Source organism: Strigops habroptila, chromosome 4, assembly GCF_004027225.2.
Source record: "Strigops habroptila isolate Jane chromosome 4, bStrHab1.2.pri, whole genome shotgun sequence".
Taxonomy (NCBI): domain Eukaryota; kingdom Metazoa; phylum Chordata; class Aves; order Psittaciformes; family Psittacidae; genus Strigops; species Strigops habroptila.
In genome coordinates this window covers 47,225,835-47,252,079 of record NC_046358.1, presented here as the reverse complement: position 1 = coordinate 47,252,079, position 26,245 = coordinate 47,225,835, and the positions used below count along the sequence as shown (strand labels likewise).

Genomic DNA, 26,245 nt, shown 5'->3' with positions numbered 1-26,245 from the left:
ATTTCTCAAGTCTCCTGTTTGGAATGAGCTGGAAATACGCAATTTAAGCAAAGCGTGTTAAATGCCATATATACTTAAGAATTAGAAATGCCACTTTTCAGTAGTTACAGTTGAGTGTAGAGACTGAGACTAGAACTCAGATTTTATGATTTTGGAAGCTTACAAGTAAGAATGAAACGATGTAATAAAATACAAAGCAACAATTAGCCAGCCAGTCAAGCAGAACAGGCTTACACTTCTGAATGCATGAGAAGAGAGAATTTGAAAAATACTGTCAATTTTATTTAATTTTTAAAGTTATGTTGGTAGACGGCACTTAAACCAGAATAGTATAAATAGACTCTCACTTAAAACTTAAACCCACAAAAATGCATGTATAAGTTGGAGTTCATAACCGGCCTGCCCCCTCCTCTCCAAAAAGAAGAACCAAAACTGAAACCAAATGCTCAGTTTGATTATCCAACTGTTTGGCTCAAAGGTGCAACTGGCATGTCTTTCTGTGGGCCATGTGAAACCCAGATGAGCACTGGGCCCTGAGAGCAGACACAACTCCCAGGCTTTCCAAAGCTGCAATTCATGACTCATACACTGCCACACACGTGAAATCCTGTGTAGAATCATCAGGCCGAGAACAAGAATTTTCTGCAGCAGCAGATACCTGCACTCCCTCATGTTGCAGTGATAGGCAAGAAAATGATTGTCACTGGCTATTAGAAACAGCTTTTGAGCATTTCTGCTTTTCATCTGTATTTAATAGAAAATCACTTTCATTTGAGATTCTCCAAAAGCACGTGTTTTCTCTGATGTCTCACAGGTAGGAGGGATAATATTTTGTCACTTTCATGGTTTGTGTGATGTATTAAATACCTGCACTACCATCTAGAATCTGGTGATAGAAGGCTTTAGGGAAAATACCTATTTTCTTTTTGATTCCCTAGTAACAAACATTTTGGCAATGTCCAGTGAAGATTAAAATTATACTGGATCATAACTGTGTGCCCTGAATATAGGCTTTAAGAGGTGACTTGCTGAAGCAAGTAGCCTTTAGTATGGCTGCTGGGCCAGAGAAAGTGGGGCAACAGCAACATGCATTTAGTTGGAAAGCAGCAGTTCTTTTTTTTATTTCACGTCTAAATGGCAGCCTTGTCAGACCTTCACCTGGCTCCACTGCTTGTATTTACAGCTTAGAAGAGAGCTCAAAGACCCTGGACATGCTGCAGCTAAATAGCTACCTTCTTAGCACCCTGCCTAGTGCAAAGCTTCCCTGGCACCTGATTAGGAAAACACTGCAGGGGATTCACGGGAACAGGGGCTGGGGTCAGGAGAAAGCATTAAACCTTTGCATGTAACTTTTCATGTGACCGAGCTGGCGGTCCAGGGACCATGGACTCCATTGGCAGGCAGTGGCTTGTGGAGACCTGGGAATTATTATATGGAATTGGGAGAGAATGCCAGCAATGCGCACAGGGCTCGGGGGGAGGATGAAAGGCAAACGCCACTCAATGAATGAATTCAGAAATACGCATGCAATTTGTGAATGACTTCTTTCCCTTTGCTGAACCTTCTCGTGAGTTCCTACAGCCACCGGTGAAAGCCTCGCGGTACTGTCCCAAAGGCTGGTGCCGAGTCGTTGGCTCTGCCAGCCCACCCCAGGTCCCACCGCCGCATGGGCACAGGCCCTGCGGTGTTCCGGGTGAAAGATGCTACCAGCTACAAGAAGAGCACTGTTCCAGCATGCCGTGCACGCAGCTCCTTGCCAAGGCACCAGCAAACCTCCTAACCGCAGCCGCCCCTGGGAGGAGAGCGGGGTGCAGCTCTTCCGAATGCGGCAGCTCCCACTGGTGGTGGCAAATGCTGTGGGGCCATGGTGCACCCATGGCTGAGTGCAAGGCGGGGAAAACTAACGGATGGCTGATTTGGCAATCTGGACCAAGCAGCGCCAGAACAGCCCACCTCCATCGCTGCCACGGTGGTGGGGGGCTCACCTGCCTGGTGCCTGGCCTCTGAGGCGCCTGCTGCCATCAGACGGGGTGCGCGGGCACGTGCTTCGAAAGCACATGTAGGAGAGAAACTTGCTGGCTCCCCACGGCATGTAATTTTGGAAAGATGGGAGCATTCACCATCTAGAAATGGTGTCCCTGCAGCTCCTCACTTGGCATGGTAGAATCACCTTTTATTATCCTTCGGGGCTATGGCTGCAAACAAAAAATGCTTTCATTTCACTTTGGCGGCAGCTCAGGTTGTGTGTGCTCTGGCTGCTTCCTTAATTACAGTGGTTGTTGACAACTTCTTCTGATAGAGACCCTCTCTTTGAGCACTCCTCCCACTCCCCCACTTTTTTTGCAGTCTGAACACATAACAAACCGGGACAGCTTTCTGTAGAAATAAGCTCACTGTAATGCAGTGATTCCCGCACCACAGTTATGCTGTGTTCCTCTCTTCTGTCCTCTCAGTTTGTGCTGCTGCTGTTTATTTCCTCTTTCTGGCTGTAACGCGTTTTATTTATTAGTGCTGGATTTCCTGTTGCCTGCAGCTGCCTGTACTTTACCAGCTCACTTTGCCATTAGAGTCAGTCCGTAGGTTGCTCTCAGCAAGTTTGGTTGGCGGTTGTATTAACACTTGATGGAGAAGGGGACTTGCACAGCAGCCTAGGCATAGAAAACCCCTAAACAAACCAAAAGCTGATATGGGCAGCCCCCATAGGCATAGGAGGGGTCCTTTTTTGACGACTTACTGATGAAGAGATTATGCTTGTTTGTATGGCAGGAACACCTCTTGTTTTGCTTGCAAGCACTGCACTACAAGAGGAAGTCAGCTCTTCGAACTGCACATGGTCTGCAGGTCTGACAGACAAGGGGTTAAAGGTTTGCAATTATTTATATTTCAGACTGTGGACCACATCGTGGTGGAAGCATTGTGCGGACTTTCCACACATGAAGTTCATGAATGACTTCCCTAACCTTCTGTGGACATTCAACATCCTCGTAGTAAACACAAAGATTGCTTATATGGAAAGTGAGATCATGAAGGCAAAAAAAATGTTTTGCTGCTTTGAACGTGATTTCTTTGCTGGAAAGAGGGAGCAGGCACGAGCTCTTAATGCTCTGTGTATTTTACTGGCAAGGCCACTTGGAAAAGCTCAGTCATCTGTACTGGGGAGAAGTGCTTCATCTAAGTCTCTGTTGCCCAATATCAAATTGGTACTATTTTAAGTGGCAAAGAATGAGGTTGAAGCAGCACCTAATGGTAATATTCTCTCCCTTGTTTTATGTGTGATGGGCTGCCCTAATTATACCATCTTCTCTTTCTGTTTGGTGGGGATTTGGGGCCTCAGAATTGAGTAATGAGAGTGAAGGGTGAAGTGAATCTCAAAGCATGGAGGCAGCTGTGGCATGTTTTACTGCGACACAGCCGTAGTCCTGTCAGGATGTGATACTTTCAGATGCTGTTCGTGGTGGGCAGTTGCTGGTGGAGAAGCACTGCAGGTGCAACACCATTAGACACTTTTTCCTTTGTGTCAGAAGTTTGAGAGCTGCCCAGGAACATTAAATAGGGAACAGTCTTCTGACATCTTCCAGGTAAGATGGAAACGGGAGATCCTGAGCATTTGAATGATGAAAGATCTCAGTGTGTTACCTGCAAGTCAGTGTTTTAACCCCAACATTCTGGCCAAATTCCAGCTCTGCTAATTACATCCTGCCTATGTGAAAATTCCCCTGCGTTTGTACACTGCTTTCTTCCCCGCTTGTTTTCAGCAGCTGCATGGAGTTGCCAGGTGCGGCGAGGCGCTTGCCATGTTCCACCTCAGGCCTGGCTGCCTTTCAGCAGGGAATGAAATGAGCACTGTGCACAGCATTTGAAGTGAGTCTGGATCCTGGATATTCCCCTGGATAGCAGGGAAGGATGCTATAGAAGAAGTGTACCCTAGGACCAGTGCTGGAGCCTTGTCATAGAAGGTAACGGCATGAAGAGGCCAGAGGCACCAGTGCTGGGATACACCGCAGGGTTATAGGGGCGACAGGAGGGGGCTGCTGCACTGTGATCTGATTTTTCTCCCAGCATCTCTCCCCTACAAGGGCTGGAATTGCTGGTACACACTGATCTGGTTTTGGCTGACTGACTTCAGGTTTGTTTGCACAGTGGGAGAAGCTCTCAGTCCCACTTACGCCAGCCACTGCCAATACATTTCCAGCTTTGCATGTCTGGTTATCAGTTGGTGTGGACAAGGGAAGCTAAGAGAAAAGAAATAATTCAAAACCTTTAAATCTATAGATCTGTTTCCTTCTTTTCCACTTTGTGACTCATGTGCACACTGCTTTTTGCACAGCCCTGTTGGGAACAACTCTTTTCAACTGACCATTAATCCCCCTAGAAAAAAACTGACTCATACTAGTGGAGAGAAACTGGCTGATGGATTATCCCTCTCTTCTGAAGGGGTGAAAGAGATGGCTGTAGCAGTTGTCATAGGACTCTGATAATAAGAAGCAGTAAGAAATGCAGGTCACATACAGAAGGATAATGAAATCCCATATATTCAATACAGGAGTGACTTACTGGCTCATCTGTCCAAGTTCCTTGTCAGCCAAGCTCTCTCTTTGATTATGGCATTTTTACCACAGTCCTGTCTGAATATTATATGGAAGCACATTCTGCCTGAAGATTATATGGAAGCACATACAAAAATGTTTGAGGTTGCTCCTGATAGTACACTAACTTCACTGGCAGCAGAGGAGGTAGAAAATGCCCAAAGGCAGACAGAGCCGTGACTTGCTTCTTCCCCATTCCCCTCACATCCCTCTCTGATCTTTTCAACATCTTAATCCCATGAGACAGCAGCTGTGAGTAGTCTCTCTGTTCCAAGGGGAAAAAACAAGGTTATCTCAAGGTGTGATGCCAGCATGTTTTCACTATATCCCAGAAGGGGAAGTACAGCAAGCCTTGAAGAGGGAGGGAATGTGTGTTTGTGGTGTAAGGTCGAAAGCTTGGACTCAAAGACCCGAGCCCTTTTGCCATGCTGCCTGTGTGACTTCAGGCAAGGCACAACCTTCCTAGTCTCATTAGCCCTGTCTTTAAACTGTATTTAGTACTTGCTTCACGGGGCTGAGAAGAAGGAGATTAAGCTTTAATTCATTAATGTTTATAAAACATTTTAAAACTTGATGGAAATTTCCCAGGTACGCAGAGAGCATAAAAAAGCTTATCTCCCTCTCCATCTGCAAATGGTCCTGCAATATGAGAGAAATGAGTGAAAACAGTGCTTGCATTTTGGTATTTATGATATTAAAAAAACCTACCCTCCAGCTTCTCCTCTCTATCCTTCCATGTTTTTTAAAAAAGGGAGAGGCAGCAATGTGAAATTTTAGTCTAAACAGCGTGCAGTTGTTCCCTGGAGACTCGAATGCATCTCAGTGGAATTTTCCCTGCCTTCAGCCTTTTGTGCTTCTGAAAGTTCCTGGAACCAGGCATGTGACTCTAAGAGCAAGAAACACTTCTGCGTCTGAGTGCTCTACCAAATATTTATAAGATATCCAGATAAAATGGCTACAAGCAAGTTCAGCAGGGTTTGACTGAATGGCCGGTAGTGCAGCACTGTCAAGAAGAAAATCTAAACTTTAGTTAAAACAAAACTAAAATTATTTTTTACAAAGGTCTCTTCAAAGCACGAAACTGGTAACACTGAAGCTGGAGAACTGCTCTTCCCCAAGGTGAAATGTATTAGCTTTTAAAAGCAGCTTATTGAAATGGAGTAGCTTCCTTGTTGTGATGGAAACTTCCTTGTTAAGGGAGAGCCTGAAGCTGCATGAGCAGGCATATAAGTAGGTAGCTGCAGAGTAGCCTGCTGCATGCCATCCTGTTTGGTGGCTGGGAGTGACATGACATCAGCTTCCACATCCCATCAGCTTCTCAGCCTCTTGCACTGCCACAGTAAGAGTATGCACTACTTTTCAATAGAGGCCATGTGCTCCCCAGAAACTCTCTCATCATCCAAAGGCTGCCTACAAAACAGCAGATGGCAACCTGCTCACCTCACTGTCACAGGTGGCCCCACTGCAACTAATTTCCTTGATGGATTACCTACAGCCACTTCAGCAGTACTTCAGACCTCCCATATTTCTGTACAGGTTACTCTGCTTTTCAAGAATTTGCTCTGGGAGGCTTTCCCTGTGACCACAGAGGACAGAACAAGCCTCTCAGACCAATGGTGACTGTACATCGGCAGTCAGCACGAAGTGAACCCATGGCTTTCCCTTAGGCATGTGAGGCTTGAGAGCCAGGAACAACCCAAACCTGATCACAGCACAGCCAGCGATGCCTTCAGCAGCCTTGAGCGAGTCATATTCTCTAAGTCTGCAAGATGAGTAAATAGTTCTGTGGTTTGCAGTCATGTTGTGAATACTTTAAAAGTGCTTTGAAGACAGAGGAAGCTAAGCAGCTGTACTACACACCAGTCTTCCCACCGTTTGGATTGCTACCTGTTATCCTTCCATTCTAAACTGTCAGAGCCTAGCTATTAGCAACTCTGTTACATCATCTTTGATGATTTTCAAGCGAGTTACAGGAATAGGACCTCACTGAACTACTGCTTCTCAATCAAGCCAATGAGTGGGTTTATAATTTCTCTTGAAAAGCAGAAGCAAATATTTCACTATGTTATGGGCTGTGGACACCAAGCACTCTTGTGTTTGACTGTCGGTTCCTCCAAATTGGTGAGGTGATGGGGTGAATTAGGAAGGCACGTGTGGCCTATGCTTCTTCAGTAGCATGTGTGTTGTTCAGAGGCTTTTATTACCATGTCACTTAAATAAACCTGAACAAAATACAGGATTTTCCTAAGTTCAGAGTTAAGCATGGCCCCACACATACAAAGAACAGCACTTGGTTTTAAAGCAAGTCTTTAAAGAGAAAAGAAGAATGCTCACTGTCTGCTTCACCAGATTTTTTAAAACCAATGTTGTCACTCATTCATTTCTCAGTGAAGGTATCATTTGTCCTTTCTATAGATAGCGTGTATTGGTTGGAGTCTCACTAGTAGTGCTGGTTAAAGCAGCATCAAGTAAAGTATCTTTCAAGGCGGTGTTCCTCACTCGTATGGTCTGCAGGGCAGGATTGGTTCCTTCCCAGGTTAGATTTGTTTGATCCTTTCCATCTGAAACACACAATACAGACACCTCAATGCCAATGTGTCAGAATGATATCATGAAGTTACCATTTCCTCCAGTGAACCACTACTTGGAAATCCATTTAATCCAGAAAACAAATCAAGGTAATTACTTCAGCATGAACTAATTCCACAGACTAGCTCAAAAAATGGATTGATTTACATGCAATGATCCTCTTTCTGGTTATCCTTCTAGTTACCAGTGTCCAGGCTCTCCTCATTCTGGCTGTCAAAGTATTTGATGCCACTCTCGTGTTCTGGAGCCAAACCTTAGACTAGTCCAGGTCCCTCTACCATCCTTTGGCATAGCTTTCCAAAGGCCAGCACATAATTGCTGAGGACCTTTGCATCACCCTAATTTTCCAGTAAAACTTTCTTTTGTAGTCAGTGCCTATGAACAGAGAATGGGATGTGCAAGAGGACTGATAGTTTCTACCACAGCTTATTTTCTACAGTTCAAATACATTTCCTAGAGTTAAGCAGAGCACATCTTATACCAGTATATTTTCCAACTACTAGCAAAACGCCTTGGATTCATAGAAAATATTATGGTTCTACCCTATATGCTTTACTCATACCTAGGCTGAGAGCAGAGCCTGCTTCCTAACCAGTATGAGCTGCTCCTCTTCTAATCTTAGTGCCATCAGTGCCAGCCTGTAAAGTGCTTTGGGATAAAGTTTTATATGTAAACACAGGATATTATATTACTGTGATTAGACACCTTATGTAAAAAATTGACTGTTATTTGTGAGAGGAGAAATTAAAAAACAAAATTAAAGCCTTCCTGATCAACCTGCAAGGTGACGAAAAGAACACAGACTGAAGAAACACAGTTATCAGGACCAAAATATCCAAGGTACTAATGAATCATCTGTCAGATCATGTCACGTCCTTATGTTGGCTGCTTTTAGCTGCACTGCAAGGTGTCCCAGGCCTATTCAAACATGTACTTCTCCTCTTCCGATCTCTACAGCTGACTCATTGAGACCAGCTCCACCATAACACAGGGAAACTCCAGCTGCCTGAAGGACTCTGCAGAGCAGCCAGTTCATAGCTGGCACGATTCCTATTGTTCTGTATCAAAGCTTTGAAGAAAGTCAATAAAGCTGAAACGAGGAGGGTGAAAGGCAAGGCATTCCACTGCAACAGGCCATGACATTATTAATATTAACAGAGGTGATACTGTAGAAGAAACACAAGGCTTATACAAGTTGTCAAGGGAAGCTGTGTCTCAGTTTTCCTCCTCCTCTCTAGCTCTAGCTCTATTTGTTAACTATATGAAAAGCAACTACACTACAAAAGAGTTGCTCATATTAGCTGTCCTGCTATCTATACTGACAATGATGATAACCCTAATGCAGGTAGAACGAACCCCACTTTTGCCAGTATGCCTTTGATGAATTCCTCCAGGGAAATACACTATACTGACAAAAGCACTTCTAAGACTGTTTAAAACAGCTTTGGTATTTACTGCCAACTATACTTAATTCTAGTGTAAAGATGGATTGACATCCCAGAAAATGTCGAGGAAATCCTTTTTTGAATTTCCTGGGAGAGCCTAAAGAATCAGTGCAGTTGTCTATGCCCTGTCTAGTTTTGGGAGAGGGCTGGCAAAAAATGTGTATAAGAACTTGTTTCAATAGAAAGCTAGGAAAGGGAGTTGGCGAGCAAATTCTTTCCAAAGAAACAGCTCTTAGCAAGCCTTTGGAAACTTTATATTCCTATCCTATTAAAACAAACAAACAAACAAACCCCCCAAACTCCAAAAGCCCACTGTCTCTGCAAGGGAAAAGAAAACATATCTCTTCAGGAAGAATTTAGGCATTCTGTAGTCACAATGTACTAGGTTTATAAACATTGTCATTCTTAGCACATCAAAGATAATGTAAAAGGTTTTTGTAATGTCATATTAGCCAACTACATTTCTGAGCCTGAGATAACCCAGTAAATATGCATTTTCAATATGCTATCTTGCTCACTTATTATTATTATTTTTTTTTTATTAAATCCTGATGTTTAAAAAAATCACAGGAACTTTGGAAGTCTGCTTAACACCACTGCATTTTAAACAGCACCATTCAGGAATTCAGGCCGTATGAACCCCAGATTTTGTAAAGAAGCTGGCCATAAGTTTCAACTACAAGATACTATAGCTTTTTTCTGGTTTCCACTAAGGTCCATTTTCCGCCAAACAAGGTTTGTATAAGGCAAGTTTAGCTGAAGAATGATACTGTCCATCCATATCACAAATTATAAAGCTTAGCATAGCTTTTTGGCACTGTTTTTTTCTAGAATAAGTGCTAGTTACTAACAGGTATTGAACATTTCCCATTGATTTTGTATGGAATAGCATTATCCAGCTGTATCCTTACCTGAAGTAGGCTGATGCTACATAAAACTGCTTAGATTTCTATACAGGCTCTGATTCAGGCTTTTTCATTTTCTCTGAGTGATTCAACTGGTGGAACTGGCCTAAACGATTATAGGCAAGCACATGTAACCCTTTCATGGGGCTAGAAGCCATTGCAAAGTTATTTGTAGTGTACGTATGCAAATCAACTTCAGTTTGAGATAGTCTGGGAGAAGTTTGAGGGGGATTTCCCTGCTTTATGTAATCTATTATTGCTTCTTAGCTTCCTCTATTCACATGGCCAGGAGGCATAAGCATGACACCGCTGGTAATTTCTCAAACTCAATCTGAAAGCAAAGACAGTGTGCTCAGTGACCTACAGCAGTCTTGCAGCTTTTGGTAAATCCTCAGATGCTGGCTCAATGATATCTGGAATAAAGAAGGCCTGAAAGAGCAGGGTGGGGAATAACACAGATGGTAAGGGCTTCACTTACTGACATGCTTTGAACGTGGTCAGCAGCCAGGAAGATCTATATGCTGTCCCTCAGATATAATCCTGGCCTACAGAGAGCTCTAATTTCACACTTCTCAATCCATACAGAGTGCTGGACCTTGCACATGATGGGTGCTATCAGTTCAGTATCTGATCAGCGTGGGGCAGTTACGAGACCCCTGCGATCAGACTGTGAGCATATTGCTGTGGCTGCCTTCTCTGGTCATTCCCATGGGGAGCTGAGGAACAAAACTTGTCATACCATGTGCTCAGGTGGATCTAGTCCCAGTAAAGATATTAACTGAAATGAGAGGTTGGACAGGCAGAAGCTTTCAGGCAGGTAGGAGAAACCACCTGCCTGCTAGCAGCCCATGGAGGGCTCTGTGCTGCTAAGGCCAGACTGCTGCTTTTACCCAGGTGAGCCTGTTCAGTGCTCGATCTCTCCCTTACCCAGTGCACCCTGCTGTACAGATCATGGTGTGATTGCTCCAGATTGGAAGATTTATAATCCAGCAACTATCCAGATTCTGAGAAACACACTTACCAAAAACCACAGCTAAGGGAAATACGACAGGTGAAGTAAGCATGGTGGCACTGAGGAGGAAGGAAATCTCCCTGCAGTGTACTGATAAGAATGTGCTTGATATATACTGTGTTCAATCTGGACAATCTGCAACTGGGAAAACACAGGCTTGCTGAAGGAAATTCAGCTCGGAGGCCCTAGGGACTGAATCAGTCTTTGAAATGCTTTGTTGATTTTATTTATCACAACTTAATTAGGATGCCTAACCAACACATCAGAAAGATAGTAACTGTTAAATATTCAACAAGCTGACCCTTCAGTTACAGTATGACAATGCTGAATAAAGTTTATGGAAAGCTTGTTCTTCCTAAGGACTCCAACAAAGCCAAGGGGAACTGACTGGGCCAAAAAGAAAAAAAGAGTTAAAAAATAAAAGTAGGGCACTATTGTGGAGACCTGGTTAAAAACCCAAGTCTTGCCATGGGCTCACTGAATGATCCTGGGCAAGTTGTTTCCTGCCCTGTGCTTCAGTTTTTCCCATCTGTAAAAAGAGTACAACAATGTTGACCTTCCTTGTAAATTGCTGAGATGACTGGCTAGAAAAGCAGTAATACATTATTAATTACTTATTATTATTTCTGAGGAAGAAAAAGCAAAGAGAAGAAGCCACCATCAATCTTTCAGGGTTTTCTTGATCCTCATGAAAAATAAAAAAGCACCACGTAACGTGAATTTCACACAACAGAACATTTTGGTGAGCCGCCTTTAAGAAGAAATAGTGCGTGCACAATTAGAAGAAAGTTAAAAGCAGGCAGACACTCAGGAAAGTGCTCCAGATGGTGGAACGAGTTAGGCTGCAGAGCAGGCTCCCACAGGAAGTGGTGAAACCCCCATTGTTTGAGACATGTGAAACGGAATTCTTCAAAGTGCTGGTATATATAATACAAGGAACTGTTGTGTGCTGCCTCGAAAGGCAGCAGCACTGGGACGACCTGCGAGAGCCACACCTGCCAGTTCTACAATTTTAAGATAATTATTGCTGCTCTGACTGTGAAGAACTGTAAACTCCTTTTATCAATATAGCATCTGAGAAACATCTGCCAGGGAGCAACTACATTGTGTTTTTGTAGGAGATAGATTCAGCAACCCTTAACAGATCTTTCTCATTCTTACTTCGGAACTTGGTATGTCCAAGAGAGGAAAAAAAGCCCCCTATTCTCTGCTTAAGAATTACAGTGTGCATCCTACACACAGACTGTTTATTTCATGTATTACAATCTAATGAAAAACTGAGTGGCTTGATTTTTACAAGCAATGGTTTGCAGAAGAAATACCATGATTTTAATGGGAACCAAATGAGGTATCATTACATAAACAGCATTATAAGACACAGAACTAATGTTGAAATGTTAAATGCTGTGGGTCAAACTCACCAGAATGGGAACTGGCAGTGGCGTGCTGGAACATTGGGGTTTCTCCACACTCAAATACTACTGCAAACATTTCCCACCACTGCTAATGCTGGTTCAGCTCCTCTGGAGGTAGCTGTGGAGGGAGTCTGACTGCTTCTGTTGATATTGGCACCTAAAATCTTAAGACCTTCTCTGAAACCCAAATTCAGAGCTTTGGCCCAATTTTATTGATACAACTTGGTTTACTGGTTGGAGCAGGTAGAGGAAGAAAAGTTTTTAAAAGGAGCTTAGAATCAGAGTTTCAATACCTTCATTTCCTCTTGGTCTCATAGCTGCTGGTATACTAAAAAAGAGGCAAATTGATTCAAATGGCGTATGTGCACTAGTGACTCTGTCTTACTTTATTCACTTGGCCATGGGGTGCTCCTGATTCCCTCTGGCAGGAGCACTGGGGCTGCGAGCGGTGAGTCTGTGCACCCCAGCATCCTGGCAGCCTCGTCTGCTTCCTCTGCACAGGCTGGCACCGCCTGCATGCTGCCCCCGTCCCTGGCCAGCCACGCAGCAATTTCCTCAGGAATGAATCATGAACAAAAAACCAAACAAGAGCTATTTAAGAAGTTTTCTTCTCCCCTCCCTGCAACTGTCCTGTCCAGTATCATATTCCTGACAGTTTATTCTTCAAGAATTTAGTCATCTAAGGTTTCAGTGACTCATGTGATGAACCTTCTACCCATTTCCTGGAAAGAGTCCTGCACGGTCCTCTACACCTCCCTGCCATTTTCCTCGAGGGTCTCATTCTTGTTACATTTTCATACAGTTCAGCTTTCCTCCATTTTTGGGGTGGAGGCAGGAGGCCAAAATATCTTGAGTGCACCCACATTTGCAGTGTAACTGGAAAGCGGTGTGGCAAAAGAAACATCTGGAAAACAAAGACAGGCACTGAACCAGAGAATCTTTTCTGGAAGTAGCTGCCTCTCTGGCTGAACGCTGGTTAGGAGAAAAGGCGCTGCTGTAGGAGGAGCTGTGTGGTACAATACAGTCATGAATTTACTAGGCTGTACCCTGTAAAATGAAAATCAAAAAGATTTGAGAGCTTTCTCAGCCACTGCCTGGGTGGGTGTGACTCACCCTGGGCAATTGCCACTGATGACAAGTACCCTGACACAAACTATTGAATGAATTGGGCTGGTTGTGAACCAAAGCAACCATTTTACATACTTGGGCCAATCTGAAAGACACTTCTATGCAGAAAACAAGTGCTTCCTTTTCCTGATTAAAAAGAAAGTTCAAAAGCTGCTCACAGGCAGCTTGAAGGATACTTCAGCAAACTCTGATCTAAGCGGGGTTGTGCTATGCCTACAGCAGACAGCTGCCTGGACATCAGCAATGCCCAGACCATACTGAAGCACTACCTGTGCGTATTTATGTTACAGTTAAAATGGGGGCTGTCTAGTGTTACTCTTCAAATACTTAGAAATGTCTGAGTGTGAGCCCATCAACATAATTGCAGGAGTGTGACACAGCTTAGCGACAGTGCCGGTGAATGCTTATAGACCTGTGCCTCCCATGCCTAAGTCAGCAGACTAAGCATCCTGGCTTATGCTAACTTTCAGTAGGCCTAGTTAAGGAATTTGCAGATCTGTCTGCTGGAGACAGGGCCGACATATCCAGCATTCTTAGAGGATGATTTCAATGCTCAGTTATACCAGTATAACTGGCATGTATCCTGGTGTGTGTGCATATATATACATACACACACACACACATCCACACACACACACATACATGTATACATGTCAGTATATATATACCAACATGCATCACAAGCCTGTTCCCTTTAAAGGGATATGGTGTCAGGTCAAAGTTGACCCAACATTCTTCTTATTAAAAACAAAAACAAAACCAAAAAAACCCAACTTCTACAAGCCCTGATTCCAACAGAAATGTTTCCATGATTTATTTTAAGAAGGGAACATTCCCCTGCAGTGCTCACCGCAACCCAAACATTGCAGCGCTGTGCAAGAGCATGAGAATCAGAGAGGAAACTGAAGAATCTATTTTCACTGCTTCAGAAGAGAAATAAAAAAACCAGCAAAAGCAGTGACAAATAAGTTTTATTTTAGTGGTGGCTGCAGTGTTATCTATAGTATGGCTAAGAAGAGTAGACTTGCAGCATGCATACTTTTCTAGTGATTTCTACAAGACGTGTGACTAAGTGTGAGATAGGGACTCTTGGGAGCCATCTACACTTTAAGGAAGAGATTTATTTTTCTTTGGTTGATCCTTCCTGCTCCTCACACCTTGCCTTTCACATTTGAGAAACTGAACCACAGATTAGAACAAATTGCCTCACTGTTCTCAAAGCTTGAAAATAATCTGAAGCTTGGGCAAGCTATCCAAGGAACAAATCCCTTATTTGTGGGAGAGCTCTCAAGAGCTTGAAAGTAAAGGGAAGAGTCTTTTCTCTAAATATCTGGAGCCTTCTATTCTACAGAAAGGGGAATATGCCTTCAGTGCTACTGCTTGTTTCATTGTTCATGTTTGCTAAAAGCAGCAAGCATTAGAAGTAAAAAAAAGAGCATAGGGAGACACAAAGAATACTGAGGGAGCACATACTTTTCCTGCCGTAACTACCAACTGCATGCACACGCACCACACGGATCCTTGGGCTGAAATGTCTGTGTACTGAAGAGAGAGGAAAAGAAGTGAGTGAAGCCTGCCCAAAAAAGACTATAAGACTAATCTTGTGGCAGATCAGTGATTTCACCAGAAAGTTTTTGGAAGCCATAAACAGGAAATGGTTAAGTAAAAGCAGGTGGAGCATGCTGACTGCAGGAACAACGCAGGAAATAGCTGAGCGTCTGAATGGATGCAAAAAAAATGCTCTTCTGCTCCGTCCCTGGCAGTTGCAGTACGCTCACTCCTCCTCCTTCTTGTCCTCCTTCACTACCCTTATCTTCCCAAGCTACAAAGTCTCGCAGTCTGCAAACACTTTTTGCTTGAGTAATCTGCTCTCCTTGAACCAGCATGGGAGAGTTGGGAGGCTCTGCTTGCGAGGCAACGGGCAAGAGGGATTCACCTCCTGTGCAAAGGATGAGTCAGAAGTACCCAGCAGTACCCACTGCCTGCCAGGGGCTTCAGGTCTGAGAGGCAAGAACAGCATCTCTGACTACTTCCTCAGGTGCTGCAGTCCTAAGTGTATTTAGCATAATAGAGAAACATTATTCCTATTGCCCCTTTCATTCTAGAGGGCTCCCAAAGCACTTAGTCGTAGGAATAATTCTCCATCTCTACTGAAACACAGCCCCTTCTGGGGCAGAGCACTGCAGCTGTTTAACAGCTCACAGCAACATCACACAAGCAGATGGAAAAGAAAACGAAATGTGTAAGAAGTGTTCTTTCCACTTTCCTTATAACTCTTCCTTTCTCTCCTCTTTGTCCGCAGCAATTTGTGCCAATTCCAGACAACTCCAGATGTGTGTCTTTCCCACCAGTATCTGCAGAGACTTGGCTCTGGAGACTGGGATCTGCTTGCCAACATACTGCCTCTGGGTGCAGTCAGCCCCAAGGGTCAAGTTTCCGCTGCCACATTCATCCCTGGCTGTGCTGCCAGACATGCTGCAGGATGGAGGGCAGACACGCTGGTAAGGAACAATTCTGCTTTCTTCTAGATGAGTATAGTGTCAAAGTAAAATTGTTTAACATAGACAGGACACTCTTGCCTTAAAGTATATGAAACAGTCACATTAAAGCCCCGAGGAAAGTTAAGAAAGGAGCACATAGATTAGTTTGAACTATTTTGACTTTGACGACATTTTAGGTATTAAATGGTGAAGCTATGTTGGCAAACTCTACTCTTAGGTATTTCTCCTCCTCTCCTAAATTAAAAAAAAATAAAAATAAAAATCTGGTTTTTTTTTTTTATATTCTGATCAAAGAAAACACTAATGGCAAATGGGCTTCTATGGAGTTACGCCTGCACAAATAAAAGGGTTTTTTTTCTGGTAGAGAAAACTTGCAAAGAGATCTTCCTCTTTTTTCGACATTGTTACTTTGGCAAAACTACCAGGTGTTATTGGGAATTCAAACTTACACTGCCTTGTCTACATCTTTTAAAACAGAGAGTTACTATATACAACCTAACACATCTAAAGTTCAAACTCTTAAATCCTAGCCTGCACAGGGCCTTTGGGAGTAAGGTTCAAACTCACCCTGCCCAATCTCCAATATTCCACACTTCTGCCCAGGCCATACCTTCCCAGGGGTGTCTTGGGAACAGCCATGATCGGAGTCCAGCACCCCACACCACTGCTCCCATGGGAGAAGGGAGGGGGCACTGTCAAGGCAGAGGTTGGTTTGGCATCTTCTGCAAGCACCACCACACTCATCTAAGATGCCATGGGGCATAAGTGCACAGAGAGGATGTGTCCTATCAACTTCAGGTGAATGGCAGAACAGCTTCAGGGAGTTAGACCTTGGCACTGACTTTTAGGAAAAAAAAAGTCTGTGATTCATATGAATCTAAGAAACTGAGAGAAAATAATTGGAATGAGCTGAGCAAAAATAAACAGGTGTCTCTTTCCTGCTCCTTTCACAGTTTCTGCTTCCCTGCACCCTCACCCACATTTTTTTTTTTCACTTAAGTTGTTGAGAAAAACGGCAGGAATGAGGTTCCTGGTATAATTACAGTTTGCTGAGAAAATCGCAGCCCGCAGCAGTAATTCCTTTAGTGCTAGAGACAGATGCTGCTGAGGTCTAATCACAGTCTTCCCACTAACCAGGCCCTGAGTCTAATCTGTCATCAGCTGAGGGGCCGCTGGCTCCCACCGCGCGTGTGAACCCGAGCTGCTTGGCTTGTTCCTCTCCCCTCACCCAGAGCCAGGCAGTGCCAGAGGGAGGGTATGTTTCCATGCACTCCTTGCCCTCAGCTACAGCGATACTACAACTTCAATGCACTGCTTATCTCCCCTCCATGCCTAGTATCAGGGCCACTCAAAGCCTCTCTGGAAAGGGCTCAAGTGGTTGTTTTCAACTTACAATGCCGCATAGTGACTGCAGTTCAAAAATACAATTTAAACTGATATAAGTTGAAGGAGAGGCTTAATGAGAATGGCCTGTAGCTAATTCCTCCTTCCAAAACGTATGGTATTTTCTACTTATTAAGAGGACAAGGCTGCACTCAGTGGGGGATCATATAACCTCCATATGTTAACAACAATGACGAAAACCAAAAGAGTATGAGTGCTGATGAGCACAGAAGTAGGAGGAAGACGGAAAAGCAGGAGTGGGTATATTAAAAGGAAGAGCTGGGAGAGAGCACACATGTAAGGAAAGACTGAACAAATCTCTCCTACGTGTTACACACAGCTGCCGTTGCCATCAAATGTTTTGTATCTGATATTCAAAGAGCATAAGGCCATCTTTGAACTTCTCTGTGCCAGTGAAAAAAGCTTGAAAAACATCAGACCTCACCAGCTCAGGAGTGCCCTTGTGCATGCAAAAGTCACCATGCTACTGGATTAACATCTTTAGATTGGATTATGGTAATAGAAGGAAACTGGCTGAAGAAATCTATTTCGAAGGCATGTTACTGTAGCATGAGTGAACCAGTAAGAATTGGGAAAGTCCTTAAGCTGGTACCCAGCTTACAGCATTTTTAGAGTTAACAGGTGCCTCGAAGTATGAGGGGAGATACTAGGCTTGGGAGAGTAGACTAAATAGCTGTGTTTTTCATAAGTAGCTCTTAAGAAAAGTGTAAGGGAACAGAGTAGGTCATCATTTCTGGTCAGAGGCAAAAGCATATTAAACTACATGACTTTCTGTAGCAGCCTGTGGCCAACTCAATTCCTTTGTGTTCAGCTTTTTCCGAATCTGCACATGGTAGTGGGGCACACACGATAATACTCACTGGATCTCTGCAGTAAAAGCGTGCACAGCAGCTTCTCAGCCACTGACAGACCAAGGGGAACAGAAAGTGTAGTACGACGTCTCAATGAGGGGGAAGGAGTGACTCATACAGGAAGAAAAACAAAGCAAAGATGAACTTCGAGCATAAGAGAAGAGGCAGACTGTTGGCTGTAAATCAGTTTTCTTGCACTCAGAAGGATGGGTATTATGGTGAGAGAAGTTGTACTTGACAGTAATGGAAGTTCAAGGAAGTTTGATTAAGATTAAGTAGCAGCCACAGGCCAACATAGAAAAGAGGCTTTAAGGCAAAAATCAAAGACAGGAAGTGACTAAGTAAGTCAGAAGCTGTGGGTAGTGAGCTGGACAGATTAAGTGGGACTTGGAGCAAGTAAGTTAGCTCTGCTAATGACAAGTGATAACACAGTGTCACCAAGTTTAATAAATCTGATTCTGAAATCACCTTCAAGGTCTTGCTAGCAAATCAGAGATTGCTGAGTTCTAACAGTATCTACATCAGAACAGATACTGTATGCTTTAACTGGAGATTGGGTTTACAGCCACTTTTTGACCCTGCCAAGCTTCCTATAAATAGTGTGCTGTTTTGTCTGAACAGGATTTCTTTTTAAAGAGCCAGGAAAAATGAACTAACAGAAACTGTGAGACTCTGAGAAGGCCCACTGCTGCAGGTTGAAAAGACAGATGCCATGGAGAAACTTCTTTCCACCCCTAAATACAATAAGTCTTTGATTCAACAGCTTTGTTCACATCCAGGGCAGCCGGAAGAGAACAGTCACCTTGTATTTTTGTACCTGATGAGAAAACCCCAGATTGTATGTGTGCACTGGGACAGTTCAATGTGTGTCTACTGCAACTTCAAAGAGGCTTTCAATGCTCTTTCAGATGTAGGGTGTGAGGAAGGGTGAGAACTGCTAAAGCTAGCCCCATCCTCATTAAATCTTTGCCCTCTCCGGAGCAAGCATGCAAGTGGAGAGAATAGAAGATACGCATGAGCAACTGAGCATCTGTGATCTCATGACCTTTGACTGTTGTATTATGGGAAATGTATTCTCCGGTTGCTATGCTTTTCTAATTCATTTGTATCTTCCTTCAGTGACTCCCTTGTATTTTCTTTGGTGCTCCTGTGTAATGGTTTCAAGGAACCACAGATATCATCAAGTTAAGCATGCATACAATAGCTATAATTAAATGTTTGTGAGTATCCCACAGTAATGCAAGGGAAAGGGAAAGCAAACAGTTTTGTACTCACTTGTACCTATCTTTTCTGAGCCCTGGCCTGTGTGGAGGCATCTGCACCACTGCCCTTTACGTCCATTTCTAACCTTTTGTGAAATGAAGGCCATTGGGTTCTGCTGCCCTGCATGTAAGCACTTCAGACATTTCACTCCCATTAAAAAAGCTACAGATCACCTGTGAGAGGTAACCCTGAAACCTTTTAGGCTAGGCTAGAAGAAATAACAAACAAATTAGGGTCGACATTTTTTACTCCACTTTGAAAAACTGGAGAATAAGGTTAAGGTTAAAAATACTCTCAACCATTTCTTAAAATACACTAAGATGCTAGAGGGAGAGTAGCACAAAAGCAAAGGTTTTGATGTTCTTCAATATTCTGAAGTTAATTTTTTCTGTTCTCTGTGCCATTGGCACGATCTCAGTCTTGGTGCTACCTATTTATTCCTTTTTAAAATGGGGATCTTTGCTTCTTTTACAAGTAGTTAACTACATCATTTAGTTTAAATGTACAGAAGAAAGCTGAAAAAGATTTTTGTTTTCATTTCAGACATTTAAAATACACGAGAGAAATTAAATTTGGAAAGGGAACTTTCATCATGCAAAGATGGAGGAAACAGGATGCAAAGGCTATCAGTCAGTTCTTTAAGTCAAATACAGGACAGCACAGAAAGTAGTGAGTTTATTTAGAGGAAAAATCTTTCTCTCTCGTCTGATATGGCAGAGTTAACAGTATCTGCAAGGATAACCATGAGGCCTAAAAGTAGTGATTATTGCTAATACTTAGTACTAGTATAATGTACTTGTCTTGAGTTTTTAATGACTGACATAAGTATTATTTCAAAGTTGACACTAGCTAATTTGAAAACACTTTGGCCTGGCAAATCCATCCAGTACTTCCCAGTGACTCCCAGAGATAACATACATTAGAAAAGCTAAGAATAATTGTAAGACAGGAAAGAAAAAATAAAGGCCAATTTGATGAGAGAATAAAGAAACCATGCTTCTAACTTCGATCTTGGCTATTTCCCCGTGCTGAGACCAGAAGCATTGCCAGTTTTTGCAGTCTGACACATTGGATTTGGGCAGAGGTTGCGCTGAGCAGGGGCCTAGCTTTGCTGGAGCTTGAGCTCCAGTGACTTCCAGGAGGGAACAGAAACCATGGGTTGTTTCCCTCACGTAGCTGGGCACAAACGACAGCAAGGTTGTCTGAAAAGATTGAGAACTGCTGACACTAGTAACAGGAACTGGCAGCTGCGAGGGAGAGTAGGAGTGGGATGAAAAGCAGTCTTACAAAGCGAAGGAGGAAAGGACAAGGCCAGGGAAGATCTAAATTGGGAGCAGCTAATAAATGCTGACAGAGACTTCTTCTTTCCTCAAGGGCCTGATCCAGAGCACATTCGGGCCAATGTAAAAACTCCTACAGGGATTTTTGAGATACTTGTAATGAGGATTTCTACTACTTGTCCCTCTCTTCAGTCTGCATTTCCACTGCATCTTCACAAGATGCTTCTTAAAAATACACCTCATTTTGGTGACAGCTGAGAGTCACAGAAGTGTGTGAAGAAGAGGTTGGACTTACATTTCACCCACTTCCTCCATCTCTGCCATGTCTCCCTGATGCTTGTATTCCAGCTCTTCAGTTTGGATGGCTCACTACAGCAACTGTAGCAAGGATGCAGTGCAATGGTGCGCAGAGGGCAAACAGCCTGGGCTTTTTGAGGTTTCCTGCTCTGATTATGGAGAGGTTCTATTTTTATTCTTTGTTTTTTTGAATTATTTACTCAAACTGTCCTGAGCACTTCACTCCATGTAAACAAAAGCTGGCATATACTCATGTTTATAAGCTCACCAGCTCCATCAGTTTCATTTTTATTCATTGTCTCAGACTATTCTGAATGTCATTTATATTCTTTTGCTTAGGACTATTTGTATCTCACGTGTCAGTCTTCTAAATTAAATGACTGGCAGATTGACCATCCTCATTGCTTCTCTGTCTCCTACTAAACTGCAGTTGTGAAACCCTGGCATCAAAACCCAAGTTACTCTTTTGCTTTCCATCCTATCTGGTACTTCGTGAACTATTTCTGTCCTCTGGTAGTGACAGCTGATTTGTATTGCCAAGGCTAAGGCCAGGGAAATTGATGCCCAACTTTCTCCCAGAGGGACGAGGTTTTATGGATGGCAGTTAGTTAACTATTTTCACTATACAGGTACCAAAAATACTCAGCCCATCTCTGTGGCACTTAAGGCCCATGGGGATGATGATGCAGCAATTGTCATCAAGGCCTTGGGCCACTGTAAGTACATTTAGACTTCTCTGGCTTTTCACATTCCACTTCCCTTTAGTAAGCCCTAACTTCTTTTATCCTCCAAATACGTAAGGGACTTGAAGCTAAAGCTCAAAGTTCAGCGCAATCCCTTAACCCTGTGACATAACCAGTGCAATTTACTATAAAATGTGCGTGTTCCAACCCTCCCCAGCCCTGCTTTTTCTGCTTCCTTGGGATAAGGAGGGAAAGTGAGAAAACAGTGACTCGTTATTTCTTTACAACTTCTTTTTGCTAGCTGGTTCTAAAGTGTGTGTGGGGGGTGGTGGTGGTTTGCTTGCTTGCTTGTTTTTTAAAAAATTGTCCCATCCCTGACAGAGAAGCAGCTGCAAGCGGAGCGGAGCTACCTGTGCACTGCAACTGCAATGTTCATGCTGCCTGTCATCCTGTTGAGTCCCCAGACAGACTAGGAAATAAGAAGACAGAAAGGTTGAAAAATGAGAGTATAAATGCTCTGCAGGGAGCTGGTAAGACAGCAAAGTCATGACTGTGGAAAGGAGAATGTCAAAAGTTGATCCCAGGTGTAATACCTCGGAGGCCAGATGCATGTTGTAAGAGGTGGTGTTCATCTAATATGAACAACATATTTATGTTTTGTTTTTCCTCAGTGAACTTTAAGGTAGGCCTTAGCCAGTAAATGCCGCATTCTCTGTGAATGCCTTGCATGGCCTGTTGTTGCCTTTCCAAGTTTCTTATTCAATAGCACATTTTTTCCTTGTTTTTAAATGCTTGCTGGAGTCTTAAGAGGAGGAGTTTTTAACCTAACAATAAAACACCTGCATTTTATTAAGACTTGGGACTTAAGTTCCACCTCCCTCAATTTTACTGAAGTGTTGCCATTAGTCACGTTAACCCTTTCATAGTCAGTTTTGCTCTGAAAGTGAAGTTATATCTCTGCTACATGTAGCCCAATTCCAGAGTCCTACACGTGATGTGGGGGAAAGGAAAACCAGCTCTAAGAAAGACCCAGAGGGCTCCGTCCAGTGCTGATTGGCAAGGGGTGCAGCACCCCTAAACCAGAGCAGCAACATCTACACCCTCCCTAGCACAACAGCCCTGCATCAACATGTCCACTGGCAACATGAAATTTAAAACTAAAATATTCTTACCAGCCACTCTTGTTTTAAGAGTGAGATTTCTAAGTTGTATCATAGAAACTTCATTCAACTAAATCGGAAAATTTGTTACTCTCCCTTTTCCCATTCTATTGTCTTATATAAGAAGTGGAGCAGCACTACATGGTGATTTTTGTGTCTGGACCTCTGTGTGTGTTATTGTCCCTAAATTGGAGAAATGGCAGCATGCGGTTATGAAATAATTGTCCAAATACATGTGGCAGTTTAGTAGAAGGGCTGGTAAGTTCATTTGTCAATGTACTAAACAACTGCCCTGTTCCCTACTTTGTTTAGCTTTTTGATAAGCAATTATTTGCTGAGTCCTCTTCACGCACATCACAGAAGCATTGCACATCACAGAGCAATAACTGCTAGCTATTTTACCAAATATCACCAGTTCACTGAAGACAAGAGAGACTAACTTAATGTACCCAGCAAGAGATTGAGGATCTGTACACCATGAGTTCTCTGATTCCATCTCTGTTGCTATCTATGTGCTTATGGCCATGTAACTTTAGTTCTTTATGACTCAGCTTTCCATCTATGCAAGAGAGAAATTCTTCAGCCAGCAGATGAATCAAGAGGTCATAGACTTCTGAGGTTATTCTGGCTTAGTCATTCACCTTAGGACTTCAGTGGCACACCTATACAGGGATAATCATACTAATAGGTATCAGATCTATGTGAAGAGAACAGGTATATCAAAGGTTTGAGGTTTGGAGACACTCAGATACCATGTCTACAGAGCCATACAAATTCCTAGGATAACCAGGTAGGTAAAGAGAGAAATACTAGTTGATACCCAAATATTTGTCAGGTATAATTCATTCTATCGGTGGTTATTATTCATTACACAGTCTGATGTATTAGATACTAGTGCAATTTATATTAATACATCCCTACAATACTAGTGTAGGAAATATTATCATATACTGTGGTGGTCATAAAAGGAAATGCTCAAAGTTCATGTTGTTCTTGTAAACAAGTAATTTCCATTCATTCATACATACCAGTATATGACTTTAAAACTGTGTAGATATCAATAATCATTGGAAATGGCCTTTATAATCCCACATCATGACTATCGCTATTGCACAGAATGTCATATGATGTGGAGATCCAGTAGACTGGGAGACGTAGAAGCAAAAGTCATCTGGTGCGAGAGTAGCAGACAGCCCCTATGACTTACTTAGTGCTAGCTCTGACCACAAACCAGGGAGTGTACACTTATGTGCCTGTTGAGGAGCACACCTTGCCTCACCTGCCATTTGGAAAGACAAAGGATGAACATAATTTATAAAGATAATCTGGAGCAGAATTTTTCACACTTGAGTCATGACTCACAAGATTCTTACTTTTCATTCAATGAAAATATGCATAAACAATCATTCTGAATTACTTAAAAAAATATACGTAAACAGCTTTTCAAAGTCTCTCTTACACCAAATTGGGGTAAATCTCACATTGTTTGAGTTTACACCTTTTAACTAGCTTTAGGAAGCTGTGATTTACATTGCTGTGTAAATCACATCTGCTCATAAGCTGTGGTTTGAAAACATTGCACATCTGTGGTATCAAATGTGTGCAAATTAGAGAATTATATGACATTACCAGTCACTTACATGCAAATGTAAGCTTCATTTTTTGCGCAGTATTTGAAGTCATATTATTATATAGCATAAACTACAATCATCTACTCTCTACTTAGGTAGCGATACAAACAGGGATTTGCAATCCCTTTGCAATCATTTTCACAGAGCCATATAGTCAAGTACCCCAGGCAGGAATGTAAGTTACGAACTGTTATGTGCCCTGAAGCATGCTTATGGCCATTCTTTATAGGTGGCCTGGTCACCATACTCATTACTTTGAGTAAATAAAAGGTGGGGGGTTGTATTTTGGAGTTGTGTTTGTTGATAAAAGAAGTATTTTTTTGCAGCAATCTGAGAAAACAGAGTTTTTTCAGCTTTACTTTCATCATGTATCTGTGGCTTCCTTTTGAAGTTGGTACCAGATTGACCAGAGCCAGCATCTTACAATCCAAGCTCTAGAAGCAGGGAAGTGGTATAGTCAATCACTCATGGTCTCTTCCAACATTAAAAGAGGATTCTTCCCTGTGACAGGTTTGCTGTATTTTTATTCCGCTGAGTTTCTCAAGAGAGAGTATAACTAAGATTTTCCTTCTTATATTTCATAGTCTTGCTCTTATTTTCACCTCTTTGTATACAAGTTCTTTTAAAATCTATTAATAAAAAGTTCTGCTTTGAATTACAAGCTTATTTTTTTTCAGTCTTGACTGTATTTTCCTTTAGACAAATACTTCTACAAAGCTTTCATCAGAAGACCAAACATTATTTATAATCACCATTAATGAACCCTGACAAAACAATTATGCAGAAGCTATTACCATCTTTACTTTTCATAATAAATTGCAGCTAAATTAATACATGACTCGATCAAGGCTGTGCAGTGAATTAATGGTAGCAACTGGAAGTGTAGCCTAGGAACTTTGACACCCACACTCCTGCTGAAATTGTATGCCTTGAAAACACCGGGACTGTCTCAGACCCACTCTGCACTACCAACATTCCTCTCATATGACTGAAGTGTTTTTGGGCTATGAAAATTAGAGAAAAAGAAAAATAATGTAAATCAATGTCTGATTCTACATTGTTTCCCCCTCTGAGGCTAAAAGACTTTTTTTTTTTCTTGTTTTAATTTTTTCTTACAGTAGATATTGGCAGGCTGAAAGTTGAAATAAAATAGGAAAAAATAACAAGCATATTTTGAGTGATTACTCAACTGGGGTCCTTTGTGACAGGAAATGCAGCTGCGTGACTAATGGGCCTGACTTTCTCTTGGCTTCCTTCCCCCTTCAAAGATCTTGTTTACTGCCCCAGCCAAATTTTTTTTTTTTAAATTGCTAGAAGCTAGCAATTTTCCAGGGGAAAAAAAAAAGAAAAAAAAAAAAAGATCTTTGCAAGAGGCAAAGGCAGTAAATCTTACAAAGATCAAGGGCTGCAGAGCTCCCCCCCATCTATTCCTTTTAGCCTTCCAGGCTCTTGAGTCACGTCATACCTTCCCCTGCTCCGCTCCGAACATGTGTCTAGCAGATCTTTCTGCTTTGGTGAGGCGAGGGAGTATGCGAATCACATTTACAGCATCTAACACTGGAATTCATAAAGGAAGGACTAATTCCATTAAGGAAATCCAGGGGCCTCCTCGGCCTCTTGCATTTTGTCTTTTTTTTAATTATTTTTCCTTGCTGTCTGTCTTCTTAACAGCAGTTGTGTGCCCATACTCCATAATGACATGGCTGTTAAGTGTGAGCTATTGAGATTTGACACAGCATAGCCGCATTAGTAAGGGGCCATGGAGCTTTAAATGTTGTTTGCATTTGGCCTGCTTTGTAAGTCTGCTTTGTTGAGCTGCCTAGGTAACAGCAGATAGGCCAGAACCTGAACCTCCCCTGAACTGGAAGGGAATTGAAACCAAGATTCATGGCAGGTCCTTGTCCCTACGATTCAGTGCAATGAAACCTTGAGTTCCCTCTTGGTAAAGCGGGGTGTTGGGCATAGGCTTAGACAGAGTACCTAAACAAGCAGGGTCTTGTCATCCTCTGGAAGGTGTCAACAGGAGATACATACCCTGAAGGACAGTGGTACTGAGCCCTAAGGAGGGGCATAGTGGGCTGATGGAGGTGTCTGA

At 42.6% G+C, this 26,245-nt stretch overlaps 1 protein-coding gene across 3 annotated transcripts in view; it reads right to left on the bottom strand.

Annotated features, from left to right (window-relative positions):
- Positions 1 to 260: 260 nt before the first annotated feature.
- Positions 261 to 26,245, bottom strand: part of RAD51B (RAD51 paralog B) — a 437,358-nt gene continuing 411,373 nt past the window's right edge. For all 3 annotated transcript variants that reach the window (XM_030481940.1, XM_030481941.2, XM_030481942.1), the window contains one exon: positions 261 to 7,147. In XM_030481940.1, coding sequence (XP_030337800.1) covers positions 6,996 to 7,147 — 152 coding nt within the window. In that variant the 3' untranslated portion in view covers positions 261 to 6,995. The remainder of the gene's footprint in view (positions 7,148 to 26,245) is intronic.